The sequence below is a fragment of the Lepidochelys kempii genome, chromosome 11 (genome assembly GCF_965140285.1).
Source record: "Lepidochelys kempii isolate rLepKem1 chromosome 11, rLepKem1.hap1, whole genome shotgun sequence".
Classification (NCBI taxonomy): Eukaryota; Metazoa; Chordata; order Testudines; family Cheloniidae; genus Lepidochelys; species Lepidochelys kempii.
The window spans coordinates 4,178,900-4,204,856 of NC_136390.1; the positions used below are offsets into that span (position 1 = coordinate 4,178,900).

The following is a 25,957-nucleotide window of genomic DNA, read 5'->3' on the forward strand; positions in this document are numbered from 1 at the left end:
CTTGCTGAGGATCAGGGGGTTGAAAGATTCTGCACTCTCCAGCCTCAGGGCTATGGTACACACACACACAGGGGCAAACCCTGCCATGGGGGTGGGAGATTAATAAAGAATTTGAATATCAGTGGATCTGCTGGCTTTGTCTTCCCTCCTCCTTAAGACCATCTATTCCTCAAGCTCCCTGCAGGGCAGTGGAAAGAGTCCCAGAGGATCTGGGCTTCCCAATGCACAGGGGATGTATAAAAAACTGCGCCCGTTCCACCAGGCTCAGAGCCTTTCCAACGCCCCTGTGGTGAGCAGGATTTACCCCCCACAAAGAATGTGTGTCGCTTGCAGAGTGTAGGCAGCGCAAGTTAGGGTTTGATTAGTAAGAGAGGGAGCATTCACAGACCTTACAAGGAGTAGGGATGTTTTCATCATCCTTCCCCCTGCACCCCAAACGAAGGGCCCGATTCCAGGCTTTACTGCAGTCCCTTTGTGGCCTCTGAGCCACCATAAAGAGGACACAAAACTGTCATAACTGGCACCTGGCTAACATCGCCAGCACCAGGGCAGGGAAAGGGTGTAAAAAAATTAAAAAATAAAACAAATAAAGCCCTGTAGAGAGGTGCGCTGAAGGAGTCTCCTAGGCCAGGTGAGAGGGGGACTGGATGGTGCTTTGCGCGTGGAACTGTTCTAGTTTACACTGTAGGCCATGCTGGCGCCCGACACCGAGACGGAAAGGCAGCAGTAAGTCACCTTTGCCCCCCTCCAGGAGTTGTGTATTCTGTGCTGCACCCCTCAACCTCACCCGGGTCTGGATTTAAACAAACATTCTCCTGTAGCGCTAGATGCCCAAACCCAATGCCCTTAGTCTACTACTGTGGGTGCCAGTCAAGTCTCCGCACTGCAGCTGTTAGATTGACCCTGGCAGTTAAATATTTTTAATAAAATCTTCAGTTCTGCAGGCATCAGCCCCTGCTTGGCAGGGATTTTAAACCCCTTCTCTCGGTGTGTTTATGCCACACCCACCACTGTAGTGTCTAAGCACCACTGACAAGTAACAAAGCCACGCACATTGCAGCAGGGTTTTCTGCCATACACAAGTCGAAGGCTATGTCTAGACTAGACACCTTTCAATGCAGCTGCACCACTGTAAGGTCTCCCGTGTAGCCGCTCTATGCTGATAGGAGAGAGCGCTCCCACTAGCATGCTTATATCAACCCCAATTGAGCGGCAGGACAGCATCTCCCGGCGACATAGCACTGTCCACACAGGGGCTTCTGGGATGTTTTCCACGGCCCTGAGTGACGTATGTTTTACAGACAGAAGTGGTAGTGTAGTGTGAATCAGGGTCTCTGGCAACAAAGCCTGTTGGGCTGATAAACCACGAGGGACAGGAGACAGACCGAATCCCTTTGCCCTGCTTCTCCTGTTTTGCGTTGATTTCCCTTTGAGAAGATGACAGCTCACCCAATGGTAAGCTTGCTCTATGCTCCCTCAAGGCCCCACAATTTACATAGCCAGCCAACAAGGTGCATGGTGGATTAGAAAAGATTTTCATGACAATGCTGTACAGAAGCTATGCCTAAATTGTCCACTACAGGGATGAAGTGGCCACTTATCGAGATCCTTAGAGACACATCCCCACACATGGGAAAGGGGACTAGGGAGGAATCCTCTCCTGCCAGGCTGCAGAAGATAGGCAGAGCTGTTTATCAGAGGCTACTTCAGCCAAGCCTACACATTCCATTCAAGCCAGCAAAATGTGGGATGGAGGACTGACGGATCCATACAGCTGCAGATTCATAGGCTCATCCTCCCTCCCCTGGCCCACTCCTATCTGCCTTCTATGCCAGTGCAGGTATACACTCCCTACAGGACTTCCCTAAGCCCAGATCCAGTGCCTTGCACAGAATCATTGTACTGGCTCTTCTAAGGCCATGGACACTGGGGACAGGACTTTTACCAAATGTAGCAGGTTACAGTGCTCTTCCTCTGTCATTCAGAAATTGCAGTCTGCAGAAATAAGGAGGACCGTGGCCTGTTGGGATCTGTGGTCTCCGTGGGGCATGCCTCTACAGGGAAGATGACCGTCCACTGCCCACTTTACAGACTGCCATCATTGCCTGTAGTATTTATTTATTATTCTGCGTATGCAATCTGGTCAAGCCAAGCCACAGCATTCTTATCCACCATGTTCAAAGCATGAAGGCCTCCAGGAAGTTGAGTCATTTTGCAGTCCTCAACAGTATGCGTCATGATTTATGGCTGCCCACACTGACATAGTGGACTGTCTCTAACACACCAGCGAAATTCTGCTGCAGCACAAATTCCATGCCCAGTACGAAACCGGTTCAGAAGGCTCCTTTGCCTTTGTGGTCAATCAAACCCGGGTTGACGTTAAGTGGGGTCCGAGACAAGATAATTAGTTGTCACTTTCTCTGAAGACCATGAAGCTCGCCACGTGTCCTCTACCATAAATCCCTCACCCAGTAAATGCATTCACATTGGGTGCTGTGAGGGCAGACAACCATGTGGTGGGCTACAGTGGTCTTCAGTGAACTGAAGTGAACCTGTACTGTACAAGAATTAATCAAAGATTCCCACAGGGATGTTCACTGGAGTCATCTAGAGAAAAGGGTGTGGAGACACCACTGTCACCTACTGCTGTTTAGTAGGAACAGGTCCTGTTCCTACAAAGGTGGATGCTCTGCGTCTCTTTTAGTACTTTGCTGCATAACCCTGTAGGTACAAGGAAAGCAAGGCCTTCTCACTAGCACACAAAGTTCATTATTTGTGTGTTTGAGCCCAGTTTCAGGCCAAAACAAATGTTTGCTTCATTTGTTTGCCCTTTTTAAAAAATGCTTGTTGCAAATACGACTGACATTTTCCCCTGGGAGTCTGCAGCTGGAACTAGGATAATGATGATTCTCTCCCAGCCCCAGCCCCCACCCCCCCCCCACCCCCGCATAAACACACAGGTTTTGCCAACTGACCCTCATGGACGATGGCCGTAATTTCTTCAACTCTTCATGGTTGTGGTGGTGCTTGACGATTTTGCCCATCTGTCTCTGCTGTTCATTCACTTTCTCTCGCATAACAGCAAGCTCCTTCATGCCAGGCTTCATGGGCTTTCTCCCGCCACCTCCACTCACCACCCCGGGGGTGCCATCCACATAATTCCCCGTAAGGACTTCTTCAGGCTCATCATCACCATTTTCTGCGTAAGACAGAAGGAAGGAAAAGAAAAATTCCAATCATTCACACAATTCCTTCCTTGATTGTTTCAAGGCTGGCACATTACCAAGCCACAAATGTTTAATGCAAAATTTAAAATCACATTAGCCCTTTAATCTGGAAAGTAAGGATGGCTCCTTTCATTAGCGTGTAATTACCTCTCTAAAAGATAGTTTAGAGCAGAGGAGGAAATCATTTTTGAGATATTCTTTCTGGTTTTATTTGCCCTTCTAAATTACTTACTTAGGCATGTACTTTTCCCATCAGAAGTCCAGTTGGGTTTACGGTGCCAATTATATTTTAGCTTCAAAGTTTAAAACTGAAGCGATTAGTAACGATACTTTGGTTCTATCTATCATCACCCAGTGTATCTACAGGAATACTTACTCCATATGTGTTAAAGTAAACGTTCAAGACTGTTCTCTGAAATAGCCGGCACTGTTTTATTTTTGCCATAATTTTTTGGTAGAACCTGCCATTTCAATGATACTTCTTGACAGGTCCAACTTCAACCAAATATGCTACATTTGGCTACTTCTCTCGACTCCAGCACAAGTGCAGGTGATCTGGGCTAAACATGCCACTGTTTTCAGCTTCAAGACCTAAAATATAATTTAGCATCATCAGACTCAAGCAACAGGAAAACTCAAGGTTACAGTTGGGCTTACTCCAAAACTCTGCACACCTTTTGTTTCTCCTACAATAGAATGTGTAACATTGCGATCAATCTATTGCCACCTAGGTCATGGTTGTCACTCTGCTGCAAACCACAGGCATTATGCGGTAGCAATGGGTTCTCCAGCTTGCTTCAAAAGCACAAGCCCTGACAACTCTCACTGCTAAAAGAGAACCTTCACTAGCTGTTGGCAGTACAGTGCCGAGGAGACACAGAGGAGCAGTTCAGTTGACAGTAGTGGAATGCACACACATGAACCAGTCATTACAACAGTGTAATATTTGGTAGATTCTTCTCCATTCTTTAGGAGCCTGGAGCTCATATTAGCTACCACTGTGACAAAAGCTAGGCCTTATTCATCTCTCAAAAGAGACATGCGTACAGTATCTTTCAACATGTATAGAACTGTGTGTCATGGAATATAGATGCATGGGCTATACCACAGTTCACAAAACAGTCCTAATTTTATGGTTCTGTCCTGCTTCCTAGGAGACTAAGCTTGTAAAACATTTACGTATTTCTACAACATGATGTTACGTCAGGACATAAGTGTGCTCTCAAGACAGAGAGAAAATACTTAAGGCTCTCCGTGTCATCCTAGGAGCTGGGCAAGGATTACTTTCCAATAAGAATCTTAATTGTTTACATATCACAGTCTCCAATTTAATCAGAAACAGATGATGGTGTGGGGGGACGATGGCAAATTAAATTGCCTTTAAAATGAATAGAATTAAAAAACAAATATTGTGCCAAGCCCCAGCTTTCTGAAAGTCATTTGAGGATTTAGAATCATAGAATCATAGAATATCAGGGTTGGAAGGGACCCCAGAAGGTCATCTAGTCCAACCCCCTGCTCGAAGCAGGACCAATTCCCAGTTAAATCATCCCAGCCAGGGCTTTGTCAAGCCTGACCTTAAAAACCTCTAAGGAAGGAGATTCTACCACCTCCCTAGGTAACGCATTCCAGTGTTTCACCACCCTCTTTTTAGCCTTTTAGTGTTATAAAGCAGAACTCAAAAACACGACCAAGTTTTACCCATTTCCTAGACATACTCAACTCTAGATGCTGGTAAATTACAGTTGCAAATGAGTGGTGTGCCTGCCAATAAGGTCAGGATTTACGACCAACAGAGAAAATGAAATGGTGCTATTTTTTCACTCAAGCTTCTCCACGGCTTCGTTCAGAAAAAACCCATGAGCACGAGCTAATGGAAAGCAAGTAAATCTGCAGGGGCAGCCAGTCCTTTCCTGATCAACTCCTGTTGCTTCCTGCTTCTCACTGAAATATATATATATATATATATATATATATAAATTTGCCCAAGTAAGCATTGTTCTAGTAAAACAAGGCCAGATGGTAAACATCTCGTCAGCTAGTTCATTCACAAAAATCTGCTTCTGATATTTTCATACCATTTTCCCCCCAAAGCTAACAAATATAAAACCAAAGAAAACATTGGATGTGAGCACAGACGCTGGAGATGGGAGAGAATGGTTTTGGAAACAATATGATCGTAAGAGTTAAACTACAGCAGGAGCCAGAAATCTCCAGCTGGTAGAGACTGCATCCCTTCCTTTCTGACGCAGATCTGTCCATGGTGATCCTTGCTTTCATCACCTTTGGACTGGCCTCCTAGAACATGCCCTACCTGGGGCTGATTGCAAGGGCTACGTGCAAGCTGTAGCAATTTTTCTTAGGGCAGGGCTGCAGACTCTGTACGGCTCCATGTCCAGTTCCAGTTCTTCTTGTCAAAGTCTTGTAAGTGGGCTGACAGACGTTAGAATAAAGCTCTTATGAGGTGGGGACCTGCAGCTGGGTAATGGGGGGGAGGAAGGATCACCATCATCAAAGTTCAGATCTTGATTCTTTCAGAGCACCATGTGGGACATATTTCTTTGCATAGGTTGTTCCTCAGTAGGGGAGGCGACAAAGTGGCCAGCCTGTTTTTTTCCATTCCCTAGATCAGTGGTTCTAAAACTATATTTGGTAGACCCCAATGGTCCATGGAGTATTTGCTGGTGGCCTCCGAAGAGCTGGCTGGACATATCGAGCTGACTTTCCTTGTTTCCAGCTGCTGCGCTGCGTTAAAATCAGCTACAAGGACTTCCGCTCTACAATGAGCGAAGAAATAAGAGCTAAATGAGGAAGCAGAGAAGACGGCCCATGCTTGGAAAGCAATGCGAGTCCTTTAATACTTGTAATGTGTTCAAGCTGTGTGTGTGTATGTGCGTGGGGCAGACTGGCCTGGATGAGGATTACATTTGACAGAATCCATTTCAAAGAGAAAGCAAGCATCCCTAGTGCAGGAATCGGTATGCAGCAGCAAAAGCTAAGAGAGAAAAAGGACTCAAGGCTGGAAGAGCACACAGAAGACTGAGATAAACAGTGACTTTTTACAGCCAAATGTTTTTTTAATGTTGCCTGAGAGAAGCGATTCATTTTGAAAACCACTATGAATCTATCCAGGAACCAAGTATGCCACCCATTGACCCTGAGGTATTGGGTGGGGCAAGCACTGGTTTGCCTTTGTGATACATCTCTAACCCATCTGTCATATACCCTTCTGCCAACCAATTTCAATGTACAGGGTGAGAAAACCTGGATTTGTGCTGGAAATGGCCCACCTGATGATCACTTTAGATAAGCTATTACCAGCAGGACAGTGGGGTGGGAGGAGGTATTTTTTCATATTCTCTGTGTATAAATAAAGTCTGCTGCAGTTTCCACGGCATGCATCCGATGAAGTGAGCTGTAGCTCACGAAAGCTCATGCTCAAATAAATTGGTTAGTCTCTAAGGTGCCACAAGTACTCCTTTTCAATGTACACTAAATATATCTACTAAAAAAGCAGTGCTAATATTCAAAACTATTATGTTTTATAGTTCTTCATTTTTCATATGGCATGTGGAAAACATCTCCTGTTCTCTTTTGGACCAAAAGGGAGAGTGTTTCACACAGGGCAGGGTCACTTGTTGTAGAAGTCAAAGCAGATAGCAGAAGTGCTACCTAATATGCATTGATGGGGAGTCCATGGAATACCTCCGGGAGCGCCAAGAAAATGAGTTCTCACAACTTTCTCTGTAGAAACTTCCCATTAGCTTCAATAAGGTTAAGGTTAAGATTTGGCTGCAATTAAAGCCCATTTAAAAAGTACATCAGCTAATGTCTGTAATGCATTACACAGTCTGACCAAAATTTCCAAAAGCGGGCACCAATTTCCATTGCTTCTGTCTTTGGGAGGCCAATTCGTGCTCTCTAGGGGGCTCAGGTAGAATACCTATATAACATTGAGGCCCTCAGAATCAGTCTCACTATAACAAAAACCGTTATTATTATGACAACGAGGATGAATTGTATCAGCTCCCGAACACATCTGAATTGCAGGTTGGACTTCTGCTAATAGCATTCCTTTAGGGCAACAGCTCCAACCTGAACCACGAGCTGCATGGGCAGCATGCAATGTGTTCCTGTCCTTCCTTTGAGCACCATTCTGTGTCTATTTGTTTTTCTTTAGCAACAGCTCACATGCACTGTGACAAATTCAACGACTTTGTCTATCTCACATGTTTACAGAATGCCTAAGTGCTGATGTAGGCCCCAGTCCTGCAATGAACTCCACTCACATGGACCCCAGCACTCACCCAGAGACCCTTTGACTTCAGTGGGGTTCTGCACTTGCACAGGGAGCTGCTTACAGTGAACTCACTGGAGGATCAGGGCCTTAGAGGCCCAAAAGTATACATTATTTTCTCTCTTGAATAATGGCACTCTGCTTGCTACAGCAAATTTCATCTGAGGACATCAAAACATTTTACAATTAATTAACTAGGCCTCACAACATCCCTGAGAGAGAGGTATTGTCCCCATGTTGCACATCAGTAAACTAAGGCACAGAGCGGTTAAGCATATTGCCCCAGGACAAAGAGCAAATCAGTGACAGAGGAAGAGAACCCAGGAGTCCTGAATCCTCATTCCCTGCTCTAATCACTAGACCACACTCCCACCCACAAAAACACAAGAGAGTCATTATAAATATGAAATCAAGGTGGAGCAAAACACCAAAAAAGCCAGTATTCATTAAAGCAAAGCTGTCTTTTTGACACTGTTTTTGAATGAAAGCCATAGGGATGGCTGCAGAAAGATTACACGGAAAAGGGTGGGGAGGGAGCACATAAACATCACACCCACCCGTCCAGCTGTCCCCTGTGACTCTTCTGAAGTCATCTTAGCGTTTTCAGGAGCAACTTGGGCAAAGGTTCCTGTGCAGTGGCTCCAGAGAAAGATTTTGCTCACGTGGAATTCAGATAGCCGAGAAAGAGGTTGGCAGCAGCAGTCATATCAGTGTTCCGATTTCCTTGAAACAGGCGCTTCAAAGAACAAAAGTTCCCATGTGATCTCTCCACCCACACACACACCCACACAAAATCCCCAGCTTGTTTGCTCACTGACATTGCTCACAAACACAGGGCTTTGGGTTGATGCATGTCACCTTTTATATGCCACCTGGTCTTCTCTGGAAGCACTTTCTTACAGTTCAGCTGCAGAAGCAAGCAGGATTTGTTATATCTCCCTGAACGGGTTACAGCTCAGCATTTACTATCACCCCACAACTACTCACTCCAAAGAAACACGGGGGGATTGATGTGGATGGTGGGAAAGGCCGTAGAGAGAAGAACAGAACCAGCAAGGAGGAGGGCAAGGTGAATGGGGTGGCTGTGAGAGTGAGGGGAAGTTGGGGGGAGTTGTGAGGAAAGGAGAGAATTGGAAGAGGAGAGAGAGAGGATCTGGGTGAACTCCAATGCCCACTGAAGTCAATGGAAGTGTCGCCTTTGCCTTTTTAGTTCTGTTCATTCAGAAAGCAGCCCAGAGGCTTCCTAGCAGGGAAGAACTGGTGTCACCTGGACCACGGTCTCTCATTTGCTGCAGGAAATGTGATAAGGCCCCCTTCCCTTGGGGCCAGATTCTGGAAATGCAAAAGGAGAGAGACTTGCCCCTCTCTCTACATGTTTTTATTGATTAGCCACTCAAACTTTTCCACTGGGGCTCCTACTCTTGTTCAGTTTCTCCAGCTAGGGTGAGTGAGGCGCTAGGAACTCTACTGGGTTCTCCTACTGTCACACAGTGAGTTAGTGGCTCAGAAAGGGTTGGTTAACTCTCAGATAGTTAATTAACCCCAGTGCCTTGGACACATTCCAGTGTGTTCAATTTTATTTTCCCTACCTAAAATTTCTTGGCAGTTTTAATTGGATACAGTATTCTCCCTTCCTGTCCTAAAGTATCGTGCAGTGTTGCTGTGTGATGGTGCCATGTGCCACCTGAGGCTACTGCTGTAATTTCATCTCTCATCCTCTTCTGGGTGCTGATTTTCACATAGTCACCACCTCCTGTTCCATGCAATCTCCTGTCTTGGCTTCGACAGTTCTGTCCTCTCTTGATTCTCCACGTACCTGTCAGACTGCTGCCTCAGAGTCTCCTTGAGCTCCTATCAAAAATGGTCCAGCTAGATCCCTCAGGACTCCATTCTCCAAGCCTCCCCTTTTCCCTTTATATTCTCTTTTGGATCAGCCCCAAACTCCTGTGGTTTTGGCTACCATTTTTCTGCCACTAACTCAAATCTAGTGCCCCTCATTGTGTTATCTATCTTGGACCCCCTCTGTCCAGTCTCCACCATCTCCCCCTGGATGTCTTGCTGCCCTCTCAAATTTAATATGGCAAAAAATTAGTTTCCTGTTTCCTCCCTTCCCACTATCTTCCCTACCATGCAGGCTCCAGATTCAAGTATCCCTACTCCTCTGCTTCCACATTCTGGCTCTTACCAGACACTGTCACATTTTCCTCTACAATCCACCATCTCCTCTCTGTTTCCATTGCAAAACCCCTGACCCATACCTTGACAAACTCTGGCCTTGACCACTGCGCCCTCCTCCTGTGTGGCCTATACAAAATGCAGTTGGTAAATCTGTCTTCCTTGCCCACCACCCACACAATGTTACTCCTCTTTTTGACTCCTCTTGTCCTCCCCATCAAACTCAAGATCCTCATTCTGACCATCAAGGTTGGGCAGTGCTCTGACTGCCCTCCACAGCTCAGCTCTCACTTCCACCTGTTCCCCCAAGCTGGACTCTGAAATGTCCCTCCTGTATCCTTCTCCCATTCAAGTCTTCCATGCACTCCCTGGAACGCCCTCCCCTTTCTTGTGCCCCACACAGCCACTCTCTCTTCATTCAAATCGCTCCTTAAAAGCACACTTGTCCCATGATGATCCACAGAAGAAACCCTATTATACATAACCTGCACTGATTTCAGAGAAGGGTTTTAATCCACCATTGATGTATCTGAACTGTACTGTTTGTCTAGTTTAGTTTGTGAGCTCCTTGGGGCAGGTTCCATAATGTTCTCTAGGATTGCAGAGTCCTTGTGTGATTTAGTTGATAGAACTCATTAAACAATCATTCATTACATGTGTAAACTCACTCACACAGCCTGATGTTGCAGTCTTGGCATCCATAAAACTCCCATTTAAGTCAAAAGGTGTTTAAAAGCTGCCCGTGTGAGAACTGGTGAACAACCCATAATTTGTAAGTGCTTTGAGATCCTTTTGTCTGAAAGGCACTGCATAAAAACACACAATTTCTACTGTCCACTCTTTTCAGCCTATCTATGCAAGCAGGGAGTAAATGATTAAGCAGGAGAACGGTATGTTCTGGCTGGTTGTTGCTTAGCAAGTTCCTCTTCTTGTCCCGGGCTGCTGGCACGGGGGTGATCCAAAGGGTGCCCAGTGCTCTCCTTTGGCTGTAGCATTCCACAGGAAACAGTTTAAAATCCTTCAAAGCTCACGGACTTGACAATCACTGTTCGGCAACGGCAGTGTGGGTGCTAGCAGTTCAATATAAAATAATGAGCTTTTGGAACAAAGGCGATGGAGAGGGGAGGTCATCCCAGGCCCTCATCTTCCCTCTCCAGTTATTGGATCTCTTTTTCGGGATCAGATACGTGCTCTCCCCATACCAAAGAAGGAACCGATGTGTGACGATGCATAACCGATGCCACCTTATGAATCTGAAGAGGCTCTGCGCATGGACTACATCGCATATGCTAGATCCAGGTCTAGATTAATCGCTAGGATGAAAGGTGCAACACCACACCAGCCAGGAAATGGATCTGAAAGAACAGTTGCTTGATCATCCCAATATACACCTTCAGTGAAGTAAAGAAAACAAAACTGGCAACTTAGCATGTGTTGCCTCGATTGCTATTTGAGCCGTTTAACCCAAAGTAATTCAGAAATTGTCTTGTGGACACTTCTCCCATTCATGGGCACATAGTATCCCTATGGCAACTACAACAATTGCTTACATGGAAAAACAACATTAGGGAAGGATTTAAGTATCGTTCGCTTCCTTTTAATAGGATTTACAGGTGGACATATGGAAGATAAGCCAGTATCATGTGACCATCCAGCTCTCCATGGACCAACAGTGGTCCACAGACCACCATTTGGGAACTTCTGATCTAACCCTTTTATATCCAACTGCAAACCTGACAATCCTGCTTGCAGTACCTCATTATCCACAACATTACCTCTGGACAGAGAACGACAAAGTAAGAACCCCATTCAAATCCCTGGAGCATCCAGCAAATTATTCTCATATCCCCTCATTTAAAAAAATTATCACTGTAGTTGCTCTTTTTCTTCTTCATTGTCCCTTCTCTTCTAACCCGTCTGCTGAATTTCCACCCTAGCACATAACTGCAGAGGTAAGATCTTAACCCTCAAGTGATCCTTTGACTGCAAATCTAAATCCCTGGTAAAGGCTGCACGATCTAGTGCACTGAGCTCACAGCTGAGAAGCAGCAACTCCCAGGTTTCATTCCTAGCTCTGCCACATTGTATGGGGCTGCGGGCAAGCTACTCTGCCCCAGTTTCCCCACCTGTAAAATGAGTTGAGTGCCACTTCCCTCTCTTACAGTACACTGTGAGGAGTGCTCTGAAGATGTGAAGGGCGACCGAAAAGCCAAGTCCTGATGCTGTGAACTCTCAAAGGCTCCAGTTCAGCAAAGCACTTAAGCATGTGCTTCTTTTTAAGCATGTGCTTAAATGCTTTGCTGAATTGGGCCTAAATCCCCACTGAGCTCCCTGGCCGTGACACCATAAAAGATTTCTACCTCAGTGTTGAAGCATATCCTGCGCTTTCTTGACACTGTTCTGAAAAGCCTTAAAGAAGCTGCAATCTCCCCAGACCAAAAGAAACTAATTACTTTTAAGACTGTTGCCACAGCCCAGCTTAATATAACTGGACTGCAACTTCCCCATTTGACCCTTGACCCCAAATTTAAAATAACTTTTTGTTTCAGAAAGTGGAGGAAGTAACCAGGAGGACAGCCATTTTAGACTTGATTCTGACCAATGTGTATCTGAAAGTGGAAGGCAATTTGGGTGAAAGGGATCATGAAGTGACCGCTTTCATGATTCCAAGCGAAGGAAGGAGAGCAGCAGAATAAGGACAATGTATCTCAAGAAAGCAGACTTTAATAAACTCAGAGAAATGGTAAGTAAGGTCCCATGGGAAGAAAATCTAATGGATAAAGTCAGGGGTTCTCAAACTTTTGTACTGGTGACCCCTTTCACATAGCAAGCCTCTGAGTGTGACCACCTTTATAAATGAAAAACATTTTTTAACATATTTGACACCATTATAAATGCTGGAGGCAAAGTGAGATTGGGGAGGAGGCTGACAGTTCACGACCCCCCATGTAATAAGCTCACGACCCCCTGATAACCATTAGCAGTTATCTTTGAGAACTCATGGAGGACAGGTGAGGTCCCAGAGGACAAGAATGGCAAACCATAGTACCTGTCTTTAAAAAGGGAAACAAAGAGGACCAGGGAAATTATAGACCAATCAGCCTAACTCTGATATCTGGAAAGATACTGGAACAAATGATTAAACAATTTGTAAGCACCTAGAGGACAACAGGAATATAAGGAATAGCCAGCCTGGATTTGTTAAGAACAAATCCTTTGTGACAGGGTTACTGGCCTACGGGACGGGGAGAAGCAGTAGATGTGATCCATCTTGATGTTAATAAAGCTGTTGACATAGTCCCACGTGACATTCTCATAAGCAAACTAGGGAAGTGTGGTCTAGGTGAAATTTACTACAAGGTGGGTGCGCAACTCGTTGAAAGACCTCACTCAAAGAGTGATCAATAGTTCACGGTCATACTGGGAGGGCAGATCTAGTAGAGCTCTGCAGGAGTCAGGCCTGGGTCTGGTATTACTCAGTATTTTCATTAATAACCTGGACAACGTGCGCTGATAAAATTTGTAGATGACACCAAGCTGGGAGGGGTTTAGGCACTTTGGAGGCCAGGATTAGAATTCAAAATGACCTTGGAAAATTGGAGAACTGGCCTGAAATCAACAAGAAGAAATTCAATAAAGACAAGTGCAGAGTACTGCTCTTAGGAATGAAAAATCAAATGCACCACCAGAAAACGGGGAATAACCGTGTGGGTGGTAGTACGGCTGAAAAGCAGCAGGGGCTCACAGTAGATCATAAATTGAATACGAGTCAACAATATGATGCAGTTGTGAAAAATGCTAATACCATTCTGGATGTATTAATAGGAGTGCGGCAGGGAGGACTAGGTCCGGAGGCCCCCTGTGGGAGGCCTCGTGGCCCTGCATCACCCTACTCCAGAAGAGAGCAGAGAGAAGTCCTCCAGTCTAGAGTGGCTGCAGAGGGGCGGCCAATCCGGGGCCAGAAGAACCCTATATAAGACGAGCAGCAGAGCAGAGAGGTCAGTTGCTATGTGGAGTGTGACAAGGGAGGACTGGGTGCCGGCTGGCTAGACGAACAGCAGGCCACAGGCAGCTCACTGCAGAGAGCTCACCAGGCAGAACTGAGCCCAGGGAAGGCTGCCCGAGACCAAGTGCCGGGTGGCTGGATAGAGTAGCAGCAGGACCATGAAAAGGTCAGTGTGGGCAGGCTGAGCCCAAGGGACTGAGCCCAGGACCTGTCCAGACCAGGCGAGGGTACTGAGATAGGCCCTGCTGGTCTGGTTGCAGACTGAGCCCAGGGAGGGCTGCTGAAAAGGACACCCGCGGAGGGTACCGAGATGGGCCCCGGTTGGGTGATTGAAGAAGGCAGTGCTTCGGGGAAGACGCCTTAGAGCTACAGCCCTATACCAATGCCGAGAAAGAACTTGGCCTGTATACCCCAGAAGGGGGGGACAGCGTATGCGGCTCAGTTGGAGGGCTGAGCTGCCGAAGACCAGCGGAGAGAACCAGCGGCCGGGAAGGGTGCTTGCAAGAGGTGGGTGCCACCCTGATGTAAGGCCAAAAAAGAAAAGCAGGCTCACACCTAACAGAGAGGGGACCATCCACGAAAGGTGGGTGCCTCCTTCCCCCACGAGAAAGAACTGTGTTTGCAGGCACTATCGGCCAGAGAAAAGGGGGCGCTCACGAGAGGTGGGTGCTGACCCCGTTACAAGGAGTGTCGTATGTAACACATGGGAGGTAATTGTCCCACACTACTTGGCACTGGGCACCACACTTAGGAAAGATGTGGATAAATTGGACAGAGTTCAGAGGAGAGCAACAAAAATGACAGAAGATTTAGAAAACCTGGGCTGTGAGGAAAGGTTAAAAAGCTGGGAATGTTTAGTCTTGGGAGAAGACTGAGGGGAGACCTCATAACAGTCTTCAAACATGCAAAGGGCTGTTATAAAGAAAACAGTGATTAATTGTTCTCCATGTCCACTGAAGGTAGGACAAGAAGTAATGGGCTTAATCTGTAGCAAGGGAGATTTAGGTTAGATATTAGGAAAAACTCTCTCACTATAAGGGTAGTAAATTCTGGAATAGGCTTACAAAGGAGGTTGTGGAATCCCCATCGTTGGAGGCTTTTAAGAACAGGTTGGACAAACACCTGTCTGGGATGGTCTAGGTTTACTTGGTCCTATCTCAGTGCAGGGGATGGACTTGATGACCTCTGAAGGTCCCTTCCAGCCCTACATTTCTATGATTCTATGTGGAGTCTGAAGCTGTTTGCAGCCAGACCTTTATGAAGAGCAGACAGCTCAGACACAATTTAGGTATTTCTTAATAACAGGAAGAGCTCTGATTTGAAAGGCCCCGATGAAGGCTCCCTTGTGCAAAGGGAAGAGTTGCATAATAGGGGGCTTGATTTTTCCTTCTCCCTTGTGAACTTTCTAGGGATTAAGGGCCCAATTCGGCAAAGTATTTATGCACATGAGTAATCCAACTGAAGGTAATGAGATTACTCATGTGAACTGCCTTACTGAATCAGAGTCTCATACAGATAACCCCTAATTCCCGTAAACAGGAGTTACATGTTTTCTCATGCTTTGACAGGTGAATCACTTTCTCTGCCTTACTCTTAAACTTGTGCAGTTTTCCAGTATCACCCCAAGACTAGGAATCTGCAAGCTCATATGTGAAATCCATATTGTAACCCCTGCAAAGTCAGACAGCCCATATAGGCTGTATATTAGAAAAGTCTTCTGTGGAGAGACTGACTACTCTAGAGTCTAACAGGCTTCACTATGAGAATGTGATGATACTCCATCGACAGTCACTTGGTAAATTAGGCCCATTCAAACAGAAGGCAAGGTCACTAATGAACAAAGAATGGAAGCCATACCTACAGAACGGGGGACCGTACCCTGGAAAGGAGTGACTCTGAAAACGATCTAGGTGTCATAGTAGACAAGCAAGTCGCAATGTGATGTTGTGGCAAAAATGGCCAATGCAATCCTTGGATGTATACACAGGGGAGTTGTGCATTGTTGAGACTTATTCTGGAATACTGCCTCCAGTTCTGGTGTCCACATTTTTAAAAGGATGTTGAAAACCAGAAGAAGGTGCAGAGAGGAGGCAAAAAATTATTTGAAGGCTGGAGAAAATGTCTTGCAGGGAGAGACTTAAAGAGCTCAATCTGCTTAGCTTATCAAAAAGACTAAGAAGTGACTTGATTGTGTGTGTCAGTACCTTTATGGGGAGAAAATACCGGGTGCTAAAGGGCTTTTTAATCTAGCAGAAAAGGTCAGAACAAAAACCTATGGCTGGAAGCTAAAGCCAGACACATTTAAATGAGAAAGAAGGCACAAATGTTTAACAGTGAGGGTGATGAACCATTGGAACAAGCAACAAAGGGAAGTGGTGGACTCTCCATCTCTTGATATCTTCAAATCAAGCCTGGATGCCTTCTGGAAGAGATGCTTTAGTCACACCCAGTCATTGGGCTTACTGCAGGGGTAGCTGGGTGAAATTCTCTGGCCTGTGTTATGCAGAAGGTCAGATTAGGTGGTCTAATGGTCCCTTCTGGCCTTAAATGCCATGAGTCTATTAATCATTCCTGCACTGATTCATTGGAGATGGGGTAGCTGACCAAATAAGTCTTCTCCATCTCTAACTTCTAGAGGCTGGATTCTTCCCTGAGACACACAAACAAACTCCGACTGAAGTCAAGGGCTGCTGCACGCAGGTGCCTAAGGACAGAATTTGACCCTCAGAATCTATGACAGAATATTTTTGCATGCATTTGGAAAAGGATGCTGTCTAGCTCTGCCAAAGGTCTGACCTTCCACTCAAAGATCTGCAAAGAAGCATGAAGATTGAAAAATAGGAGGAAAATACTATGAGTAAAGTTTTTTTTTAAAAAAAAAGTCAGAGCAACACCTCACCTTGCATTTTAGAGCTGTCTAATCATCCATCTTTCAGATTGCTTCATTTTCCCTTTTCAGCCATATTGGCTTCTATTGTTGTTATGATTATTGCATGCAAATGGAATGGACTTCAGCCATTGGTATTATTAGTCTTAAAATAACATCTCACTTTTCCACAGTCAACTTTCCAGACAGACTAACAAATTTATTTGAGCATAAGCTTTCCGATGAAGTGAGCTGTAGCTCACGAAAGCTTATGCTCAGATAAATTTGTTAGTTTTTAAGGTGCCACAAGCACTCCTTTTCTTTTTGCGAATACAGACTAACACGGCTGCTACTCTGAAACCTTTCCAGACAGTGGTTTAATCCAGGGTTTTTCCCCCCGTCCCCACCCAAATCTCATTGTGCATTTCCTCATAGTCTGCCTTTTAAAAATGCAACATTATTATAATTCCTTTCTACCTTCTCCTCAGGAACAACTCCAGACCCCAATTTCAATGACCATTAGTATGATTTATAGGGCTGGATTAGCTGGGAAACTAAAATATCCTTTGATTCAGGCTGAGCACCAGACCTCAAACTAATCTCTTATCTGCTTTCTCCCCAGAAACACACTTCCCCCTCAGCCATGCCACAAGTGTTTAAATAAAATGAGTTGACAACTTAATTTACATCTCTATTATCAGCACTACTGACTACTGAAAGGAGGTAATCAACCTTTTTATTTGACTTTTGGCACTTCATTCCACCTACCTACATCCCCTGACAGTTTCAAATGGCTAGAGACATTCTTCTTCACTTCTTCTCCAACTAGTGCTGTTAAACAATGGCCATGTGCAACCCTAGAGGTGGCTGTTCTGGCTGATGCCCAAGGTCCTTATTCAGGCTAACCTGCCACCGAAATCAACAGGAAGTTTGCCCAAGTAAGGGTTTCCAGATTTATCCCATAGTATAAGGGCTTGTCTACATCAGAGTTTCACTAGTTTAACTAAACGGCTGATTTACAACTGGTTTCATTAAACCAATGCAAACCCCTGTGTGAAGACTCTTATTTCAGTTACAACCAGATTTATTTCAATTTATCTTAAGTCAGTTAGGAATTGGTTTAAGCTGAACTAAAATAAACCACTCTTAAACTGACATAAGTATGTCCACATGTGGTTTGCACTAATTTTAACCAGTTTAAAAATGATTTAAGTTAAACTAGTGCAACTCTCTCCAACAGACAAGGCCTAAGACTGCAAAATTCTTTGGAGTCCCTTGAGATGAAAGGTGCTCTATAAATGAAGATATTATCAGACAATCTGGCTAAAACCTGAGGATTACTTTATCCCCACTCAAGCAGTTCAAAGCGTAAGTAATTTAAGAGGAGGAAGCACTCACTAAGTATCAGCTAGAGAGAAAAGACTGACCAGGCAGAAGAAGTTATTCACCTCAAAGCCTTAAGAACAGCCATACCAGGTCAGATCAATGGCCCATCTAGTTCAGCATCCTGTCTCTGCAAGGTAACCTATTTCCCCTTGTTTTTTCCTATCCCCCCTCCCCTCCTCAGACGTTCTTGTTAAACCCTGGATTTGTGCTGGAAATGGCCCACCTTGATTATCATACACATTGTAAGGAGAGTGGTCACTTTAGATAAGCTATTACCAGCAGGAGAGTGGGGTCGGGGGAGGTATTTTTTCATGCTGTGTGTGTATAAAAAGATCTTCTACACTTTCCACAGTATGCATCCGATGAAGCGAGCTGTAGCTCACGAAAGCTTATGCTCAAATAAATTGGTTAGTCTCTAAGGTGCCACAAGTACTCCTTTTCTTTCTGTCTCTGACAGCGGCCAGTGCCTGACGCTTCAGAGGGAATGAACAAAACAGGGCAATTCTGAGTGATCCATCCTGTCATCCAGTCCCAACTTCTGGCAGTTGGAGGTTTAGTGACACCCAGAGCACGATGTTGCATTCCTGACCATCGTGGCGAATATCCTTCATGAGAGCCTTCTCTCTGAGACATTAACTTTCATGTTGCTTCTTTCATGCTGCAGTCCTGGAGTTCTGAAATCCTACCTGTCCTGCAGCCTGGAATTGTCCATGTCATTCACCCTCTATGGGGAGAAACTTCCTCTCAAACAGGCAGCAGTGCAAGAAAGACTTCAGGACAACGTGCAGCTACAGTTTCATACAGTGTTTTTACTTGTCTCTTGCATTTGTACAGAAACAGGCTGGATTTCACTATGTCTTTGTTAGACTGTTTCCAATTTTCCTGCTTTTTGGGTCACCCATGGAGTCACCCATGGCTCCACGTTAAGTGGCATGTATCCTCCTGCTGAGTGGGGAGCAGGCAGGGAGAATCACAAAACCAGAAAGGTGAGGAAGGGAGGAAAGTGGGAGAAAAACCAGGGAGGAAAACCAGAAAGGAAAAGGAAAGATGAGGGGGAAAGTGGGAGACCAAAAACAGAGGCAGAAAAAGAGACAGAGAAAATGGATAGGAAAAAAAGATGGAGCCGTGATGTGCACGGTCTATCTGCCAATCCACCATAAGAGAAGGCTCCAGAAGAAAGAAGTTGGGGACAACTGCTCCAACTTTATCCCCTGAGGTGAGCAGCATTCACATTACAGCTATTATCACGTCTGTCTAACACTCAGCCATATACAAATCCTACACCAGCAGCTACTTCACAGGCATCCAGGTTTCCCAACTTACACACCCTTTCTTTACATACCTGGTAAGCACACATACTCAGAGAACCAGCTTTTCCTTTGCATTATGACACAGCCAGTACATCTACACTTCAGGTGAAAGGTGTGATTGTAGCACGGGTAGGCATACCCATTCTCTCTCTCATCTGGCTAGCATGGGTAACAAGACCTGCAGTGTAGATGTGGTGTCATCACAGGCTAGCAACCAGAGTACAAGCCCCTCAGGGAATCTGGGCACGTGCTCGGGTTGCTAGCCCATGCCCCCAAGCCTACACTGCTACTGTGACCCACGACAGAGTGAAGCTCACATGTGTACGCCTGCTCATGCTACAGTCATACCTTTACTTGCAGTATAGACGTCTCCCGGATGGCATGTCCTTGGGTTGCTAGCCCATGCCAAAGCCCATGCCACCATGTTTACATTGTTAGATTAAAGCAAGCAGGGGGTAGGGCTACCCGTGCTACAATCACACCTTCATTTGCACTGCAGACCTACCCTTGGAGTCCCCTCAATTCTCCATGGTCTAGAGTTGTAGATGGAAGGATTATGGTGTTATGTAAAGAAAGACAGGGCCATGAGGTACAATGCCCACAGTGGCAGACTGATTGTTAGGCGTTGCCACAAAGAAGAGGAAAGAAAGCTGGCCGTAAAGGCCTATAAATTCTGAAGATAAACAGATTGGCAATGTGTACAGGTGCACATGTGATCTTACATGACATTTATGCTGTACCTTCCAACCTGAAGCATCTCAAAACTCTTTACAACAGATATACAGCCGGCCATTTCACCTACCACTGAACTGCAGCCATTTCTAGGGTGAAACAGGGCAGTTATTTAACTGCACGTAACACCACTGTACAATAGTTTGGGACAGGAACGGAAGAAGAATCCAACTGAGCCACCTGGGGCAATTTAAGATGTCAGACTGTAAGTAGCCAAATTGAAACTGGACTAGAGCATTGTAACTAGTGCCCCTCATTCCTCTGAACACCACCGTGAGATCTTTAATGACCACAGATGGACGACATTGGCTGAAACACAGCACATCTTCAGCTCCACTGTGACCCCCCCACACCGAAAAGGTTGGCAAACACTGTCCCAGAGAATGGAAGAAAAGATGAACTACAAGCACCTGCTATATTAAATTTCATTGTTCCTAAAATAAATCCTTGCTCCAACCCGTTACCAAGCACATACACATGCCTCCATTACCTTCAGTTAATAAAACTCTACTTCATTACGGCTCCTGCTGCCACCGCCACCACATCTGCTAGTATTTTAAAAACAGATATGTCTGGTTCAATTGAACTCTTGGTTTTACTCCTGCTTTACCTCTGTCTCCTGAACAGGGGTTTTTGTTTTGTTTTTTTTTTTCCTTTTTTCACAGGGGCCCCACCCCAGCCAGGAATGAAAGCTCCCACCACAGGCCACTCATGTGAGCAGAGCCGGCTGTTAAGAAAGCCTCCCTTCTAGTCTCTGAAGCCGATCCTAAGTGTTCTGGCAGTGCGTGCTCTGAATCTGCAGAGCATTAACACGCTAACTCCCCCGCCTCCCACTCTCCCTCCGTCCCCCTGGGAAAAAAATCAGAGTTGTTGGCTAAAGCCATCTCAGCCAACGCCAGGAAAAAAAAAAAAAAAAAAAAGCTCGCTGCCCCTGCAGCGTCTGAAACTTCAAGTTTGCCAAGATACAACAAACAGGAAACGCAAAAGCAAAACACAGCCCCCACACTCCCCTCCATCAGCCCACTTAGTCCTGTGCTAATGCCAGCTACAGCTCACAAACAATTACATTGAGAGACTCCTCTGGCACATCCTTCCAGGTGGTCAGAACAAAAACCCAGGAAGTCTACATCCGATGCATGGGGCGTTTTAAATCCCTTCCAGTAAGTGCAAAGGTTCTTCATGCAGTGGCCGGAAAAAGGGTTAACAGCAAATCTGTTTGTCAACTTCCAGCCCTAAGAAGCCTTTACATGAGGTTCACAACTGCCTTAAGCCTGAAACTGCTTGTGCCCTTCATATTAAAGATCACAAACAGGCAAAGAAGGGGTGAGTCTGGGGTGGAGAAGAGTGCCAATAGCTGGAAACTGTATTGTCTTCCCATTCCCAAGCCACACCAGTGGGTCCCCATCATTGGGGGACGGATAATACTAGTGCAATCCATCTAGGTTCCCCCTCACTACAGTAACAGTCTGCTGGGCCCCCACCATCCCATTCTGTTCAACTCCAGGTGTGCTAACTTGCAATGGAGCTTGGGCCACTCACAACTGTGGGACTGGGGTTTCAACCATCCCAAATCCCGTTGCTGGTAGAGTGCTCACAGCTCAAAAGCAGGAAGCTGGGACTGGAAGTTACAGCTGAGGCTCTAGTCTGGTAAACTAGTATTGCTGCCCAAAAAGGCTGGAAAACCTGGTGTTCTGCCAATGACAGTGCTCATCCTCACCCCTTTCACCAGCAAAGCGCGAGGTTGTCAGGTAACAGTAGCACCTGTGAAGATCCTATCTATAACACTGGCTCTGCCAGTAACCTGTAGGTCAGTTCTTTCTCAGACACAGCAGACTGAGAGCCATTCCCAACACTTGGGACCAAAGTCACTCAGGGAAAGGTGTCGCACTTCTCAGACACCATCTTCCGCATGGCCATTTTCTGGACCGTGCATTTTTGAGCCTGATAAGTCATTCCCCACGAGGGCGCACTGCCTGCCCACAAGGGAATCCTGCTAGACTGGCATATGTGAGAATTCGCCCTTGTAAGCTGCTGGCTTTTGGCTCTTCCAATAGGAAGCTGAAGCAGATAGCTCCCTCCACAGCCTATGCCAGAAAACCAAGATGTTCAAAAGGCATCAGCTTTATCGGTGCCGTGTTACAACTGAATTTCATGCTGTGGTGCTTGGTTTGACAATTTGGTACACCTGCTGCCAAGCATCTTCTCTCAGGTGGCTGATGAGTTATGTGCACTTAACACCACAGCAGCTCCCCTTCAGACGCAGCTGGAAAGCCAAAGCAACTCCTATCCTCAACAACAACAACAAAATTACTGGGGTGGACGTCCTGACTCCAAAAGAGTACACGGTTTTCAGATTCTGTAAATGGTACATTTAAATGACACATTGAAAAGTGGCCAAATTTGAACTCCTGTGATCACATTCTACATACCAAAAAGAAAAGGAGAACTTGTGGCTCACGAAAGCTCATGCTCAAATAAATTGGTTAGTCTCTAAGGTGCCACAAGTCCTCCTTTTCTTTTTGCGAATACAGACTAGCACGGCTGTTACTCTGAAACCATTCTACATACCGATATTCTCCACGCAGTCTCATCTGGACTCAAGATCCTTCACTTCCTCTTCTAAACTGTTATGCAATGTTACTGTGCTCCGTTTATTTCAGTGGTGGACAAGCAACCCCTATAACTACAGCAGGGGTCTCAAACACGTGGCCCGCGGGCCGCATGCAACCCACAGGGTTCTTCCCTGCAGCTCGCCAAGCTTCCTTCGCCCCCCGTAGTGCACCGCGTCCCCAGCCTACCTCCAGGCCAGGGGTGGGCAAACTACGGCCCCGGGCCGAATCCGGCCAGCGGATGTGCCAACCCCATGGTGCTGAGGGCCCCACGAACGGGGAAGCGCGCCAATGGGAGCTTCGGGGAGCGCGCCAATGGGAGCTCACCGAGTTCTCTGCTCCCCCTCCCGCCGGGGCCACAGGGAAGTGATGCCCGCCACTTCCTGGAGCGAAGCGGCACGGGGCCGGGGCCAGGGCAGTTAGGGAGTCTACCCTGGCCCCGGTGAGCGCCCCTGCCACCCCAGAGCCGCTCAAGGTAAGCGGTGCCGGGCCGGAACCCGAACCCCTCCTGCACCCCGCACCCCAACTCTCTGCCATGAGCCCCCTGCCTGAACCCCAACCCCCTGCCCTGAGCCCCCTGCCTCACCCCGCACTCCCTCCTGCCCCCCAACTCCCTGCCCTGAGCCGACGGGAGGGGGGGGGTTCAAAGGGAGCAGCTGCCCTGGGGCCGGTGATTTAAAAGGGCCCAGTGCTCCAGACACCTACCACAGCAGCAGCGTCTGGAGCCCTAGGCCCTTTACATCAACACGGGAGCCCAGGGCAGTGCAGGCCAGGCTCCCTGGAAGGGCTGGCTGGGGGATGCTGACCCCTACCAGCCCTGCCCCTTCTGCCCGAGACCCTGCCCCTCCTGGGGGCCGGAGCCGCCCTGGCCCCGTACCAGGTAACTGCCCTCAGTTACTTTCACACCTGGATGCAGGCCTCTTATTACCTTCCTGTACTAAACTGTCATGCCCTGTGCTGTATGCCTTTAAACACTGGCTGAATTTCAGGGGTGAGTGACATGGTTCCCGTATATTTCAGTTTGCGCAAAGCCATCAGCAGAGGAAGAGCCACATCAGATTGTAACTAAACCACAGACAGCTATGACTGGACTTCACGGCTGCGCACAACAATGCCACAACAACAACAGGAACAGAACCCAGACCCTGCTGCCTCAAGAACTTGCGAATCAGAGAACCGTAGGACTGGAAGGGAACTCGAGAGGCCGTCTAGTCCAGTCCCCTGCACTCATCGGCAGGACCAAGTATTTTCTAGTCCATCCCTGGCAGGTGTTTGTTTAACCTGCTCTTGAAAACCTCCAATGATGGAGATTCCACAACCTCCGCAGGCAGTTTATTCTAGTGCTTAACCACGCTGACAGTTAGGAAGTTTTTCCTAATGTCCAACCTAAACCTCCCTTCCTGCAATTAAAGCCCATGGCTTCTTGTCCTATCCTCAGAGGTTAGGGAGAACAGTTTTTCCTCCCTCCTCCTTATAACAACCTTTTACATATTTGAATGGGGAATCTCCATTACCTGTGAGCAGTATAGGGCCCGTGACACACAGTTGAACAGTTGTGATTCCACCCAGTAGAGGGCACTGATGACACATACACACATCTGATTCATGACAATAATGTTAGTGTCAAATATAGGTGAAAGACAAGGTTTTAAAATAAAGATTAAAAAGAAGAAAGTGCTGCAATGACTTGGAGAGAAGTCCAATGCACAGAAGGGCATCACCAGTGCAACAGTGTCACGTGGAGGATAGGTCTATCAATGGCTATTAGCCAAGATGGGCAGGGATGTAAAACCATGCTCTGAAAGGTCTCTAGCCTCTGTTCGCCAGAAGCTGGGAATGGACGACAGGGGGTTGGATCACTTGATGATTTCCTGTTCTGTTCATTCCCTCTGGGGCACCTGGCACTGGCTACTGTCAGAAGACCGAATACTGGGCTAGATGGGCCATTGGTCTGACCCAGTATGGCCACCCCCGGAGAAAGAGAGAGAGAGGTAGATCTAAAGCATAGTGCTGGGATGTGTAGCTGGTTGGAGCCAGTTCATGTAGAGGTCTGAATACCAGAGGTGAAACCTTGGTACTCTGTTCAAACACGTTTAAAGGCCTTTCCCCCGATCCGTATATGCATCACCCAAAACAAATGTTTAAAGAGTGGTGTGCACCCGCACTACAGGATTACGGTGAAATGAGTTTTACACATGTCTCCATCAGGCCTCTGAAAATTACGGCAACCCAATTTCTGGGCTTTAAGCCGGGACCCCTTTTCTTTCAAGGCAAGGAATTCTTCTGTTTCCAGACCTTTCATAAATACGGTAGGGCCTTGGAACAATCAGCGGGCATAGGAAAGATGCCAGAGCACATGGAAAACAGCAATAGCAGAAGTGTGGCCTTATTACTATTAGCCTAATTCTTACTGAAATGACTCCTCAGCAGTCCAGTCAGTCCCACCAGTCAAGCGCGGGCAAGCCTGGTGCAGGAGAAGGAATCTCTGGTCAGCATTCAGTTTACTTTGAAATTACAGGGGTGGAACCCCCAAAGTAGCAGGCTACATGTTTTGATTTACTCATTTTTACTTGTGCTTTAAGAGGCAGTGGAACCATCAACAGAGGCAGAGTTGCAGTCTGCTTTTCATTCCCCTCTAGAGTGAGACAGTGGGGGCCACACAGAGCAGTTTGTTTATGTTCACCAGGATGTTCTGTGAATCCTCTGTAGAGATTCCCTTGAAACATTCATGGAGGCGTCTGCAATCCTCTGTCAAAGGTTTCCGAGGAGGGCTGCCTTATTTTTCCCACCGTGATAGGACCCCTTTCCCATGCCACTCAGCGATTATTTCAGCAGGCATCACTGCAGTAGACAGGCTAGCAGCACATGGGCCCTGCGTGGCATCAGGACGTCAGCAGCGGTGGTGTTCTCTCTGCCTCTGTTTCCCTCAGGAGCGAGATATCCGCTACAATCACTGTCGCCTGTGGAAACAGTGCCATTGCCCTATACAACTAGACTCATGCAGCTGAGCTATGACCTCCTCCTTCCTCCCACCCCCGAGGCCCATACTCTCCACAGCTGGTGCTGCGACTGGCACCATGCTCAATCAGTCTGAAGCAGGAGTGAGAACGTCGTGCTTACAACTTTTGGAGAGCAAGGAAAGTAAGTTCAGCATCTTAAAGTTTTGGTTTCTGTGGTGAATATACTGGCAATGGTACCTCTGTGTGCTGTACCTGCAGCTGCTGCCATTGTGGCCTTCAGGGTCTCCCCCTCCACACCCACAGAACGCCTGAGCCAGAGAAGAAGGAGAAAGACGAGAATTTGGGATGATGTTCCGAATCCTGCACGCCAATGCTGCATCAGAGAACAA

The 25,957-nt window shown here is 46.7% G+C and overlaps 1 protein-coding gene across 2 annotated transcripts in view; it reads right to left on the bottom strand.

The window, feature by feature from the left end:
• The window catches only part of IGFBP2 (insulin like growth factor binding protein 2), a 109,567-nt gene that overhangs the window by 13,880 nt on the left and 69,730 nt on the right, over positions 1 to 25,957 (bottom strand). For both annotated transcript variants that reach the window (XM_073304996.2, XM_073304997.2), the window contains exon 2: positions 2,976 to 3,199. In XM_073304996.2, the coding sequence (XP_073161097.1) occupies positions 2,976 to 3,199 (224 nt within the window). The remainder of the gene's footprint in view (positions 1 to 2,975; positions 3,200 to 25,957) is intronic.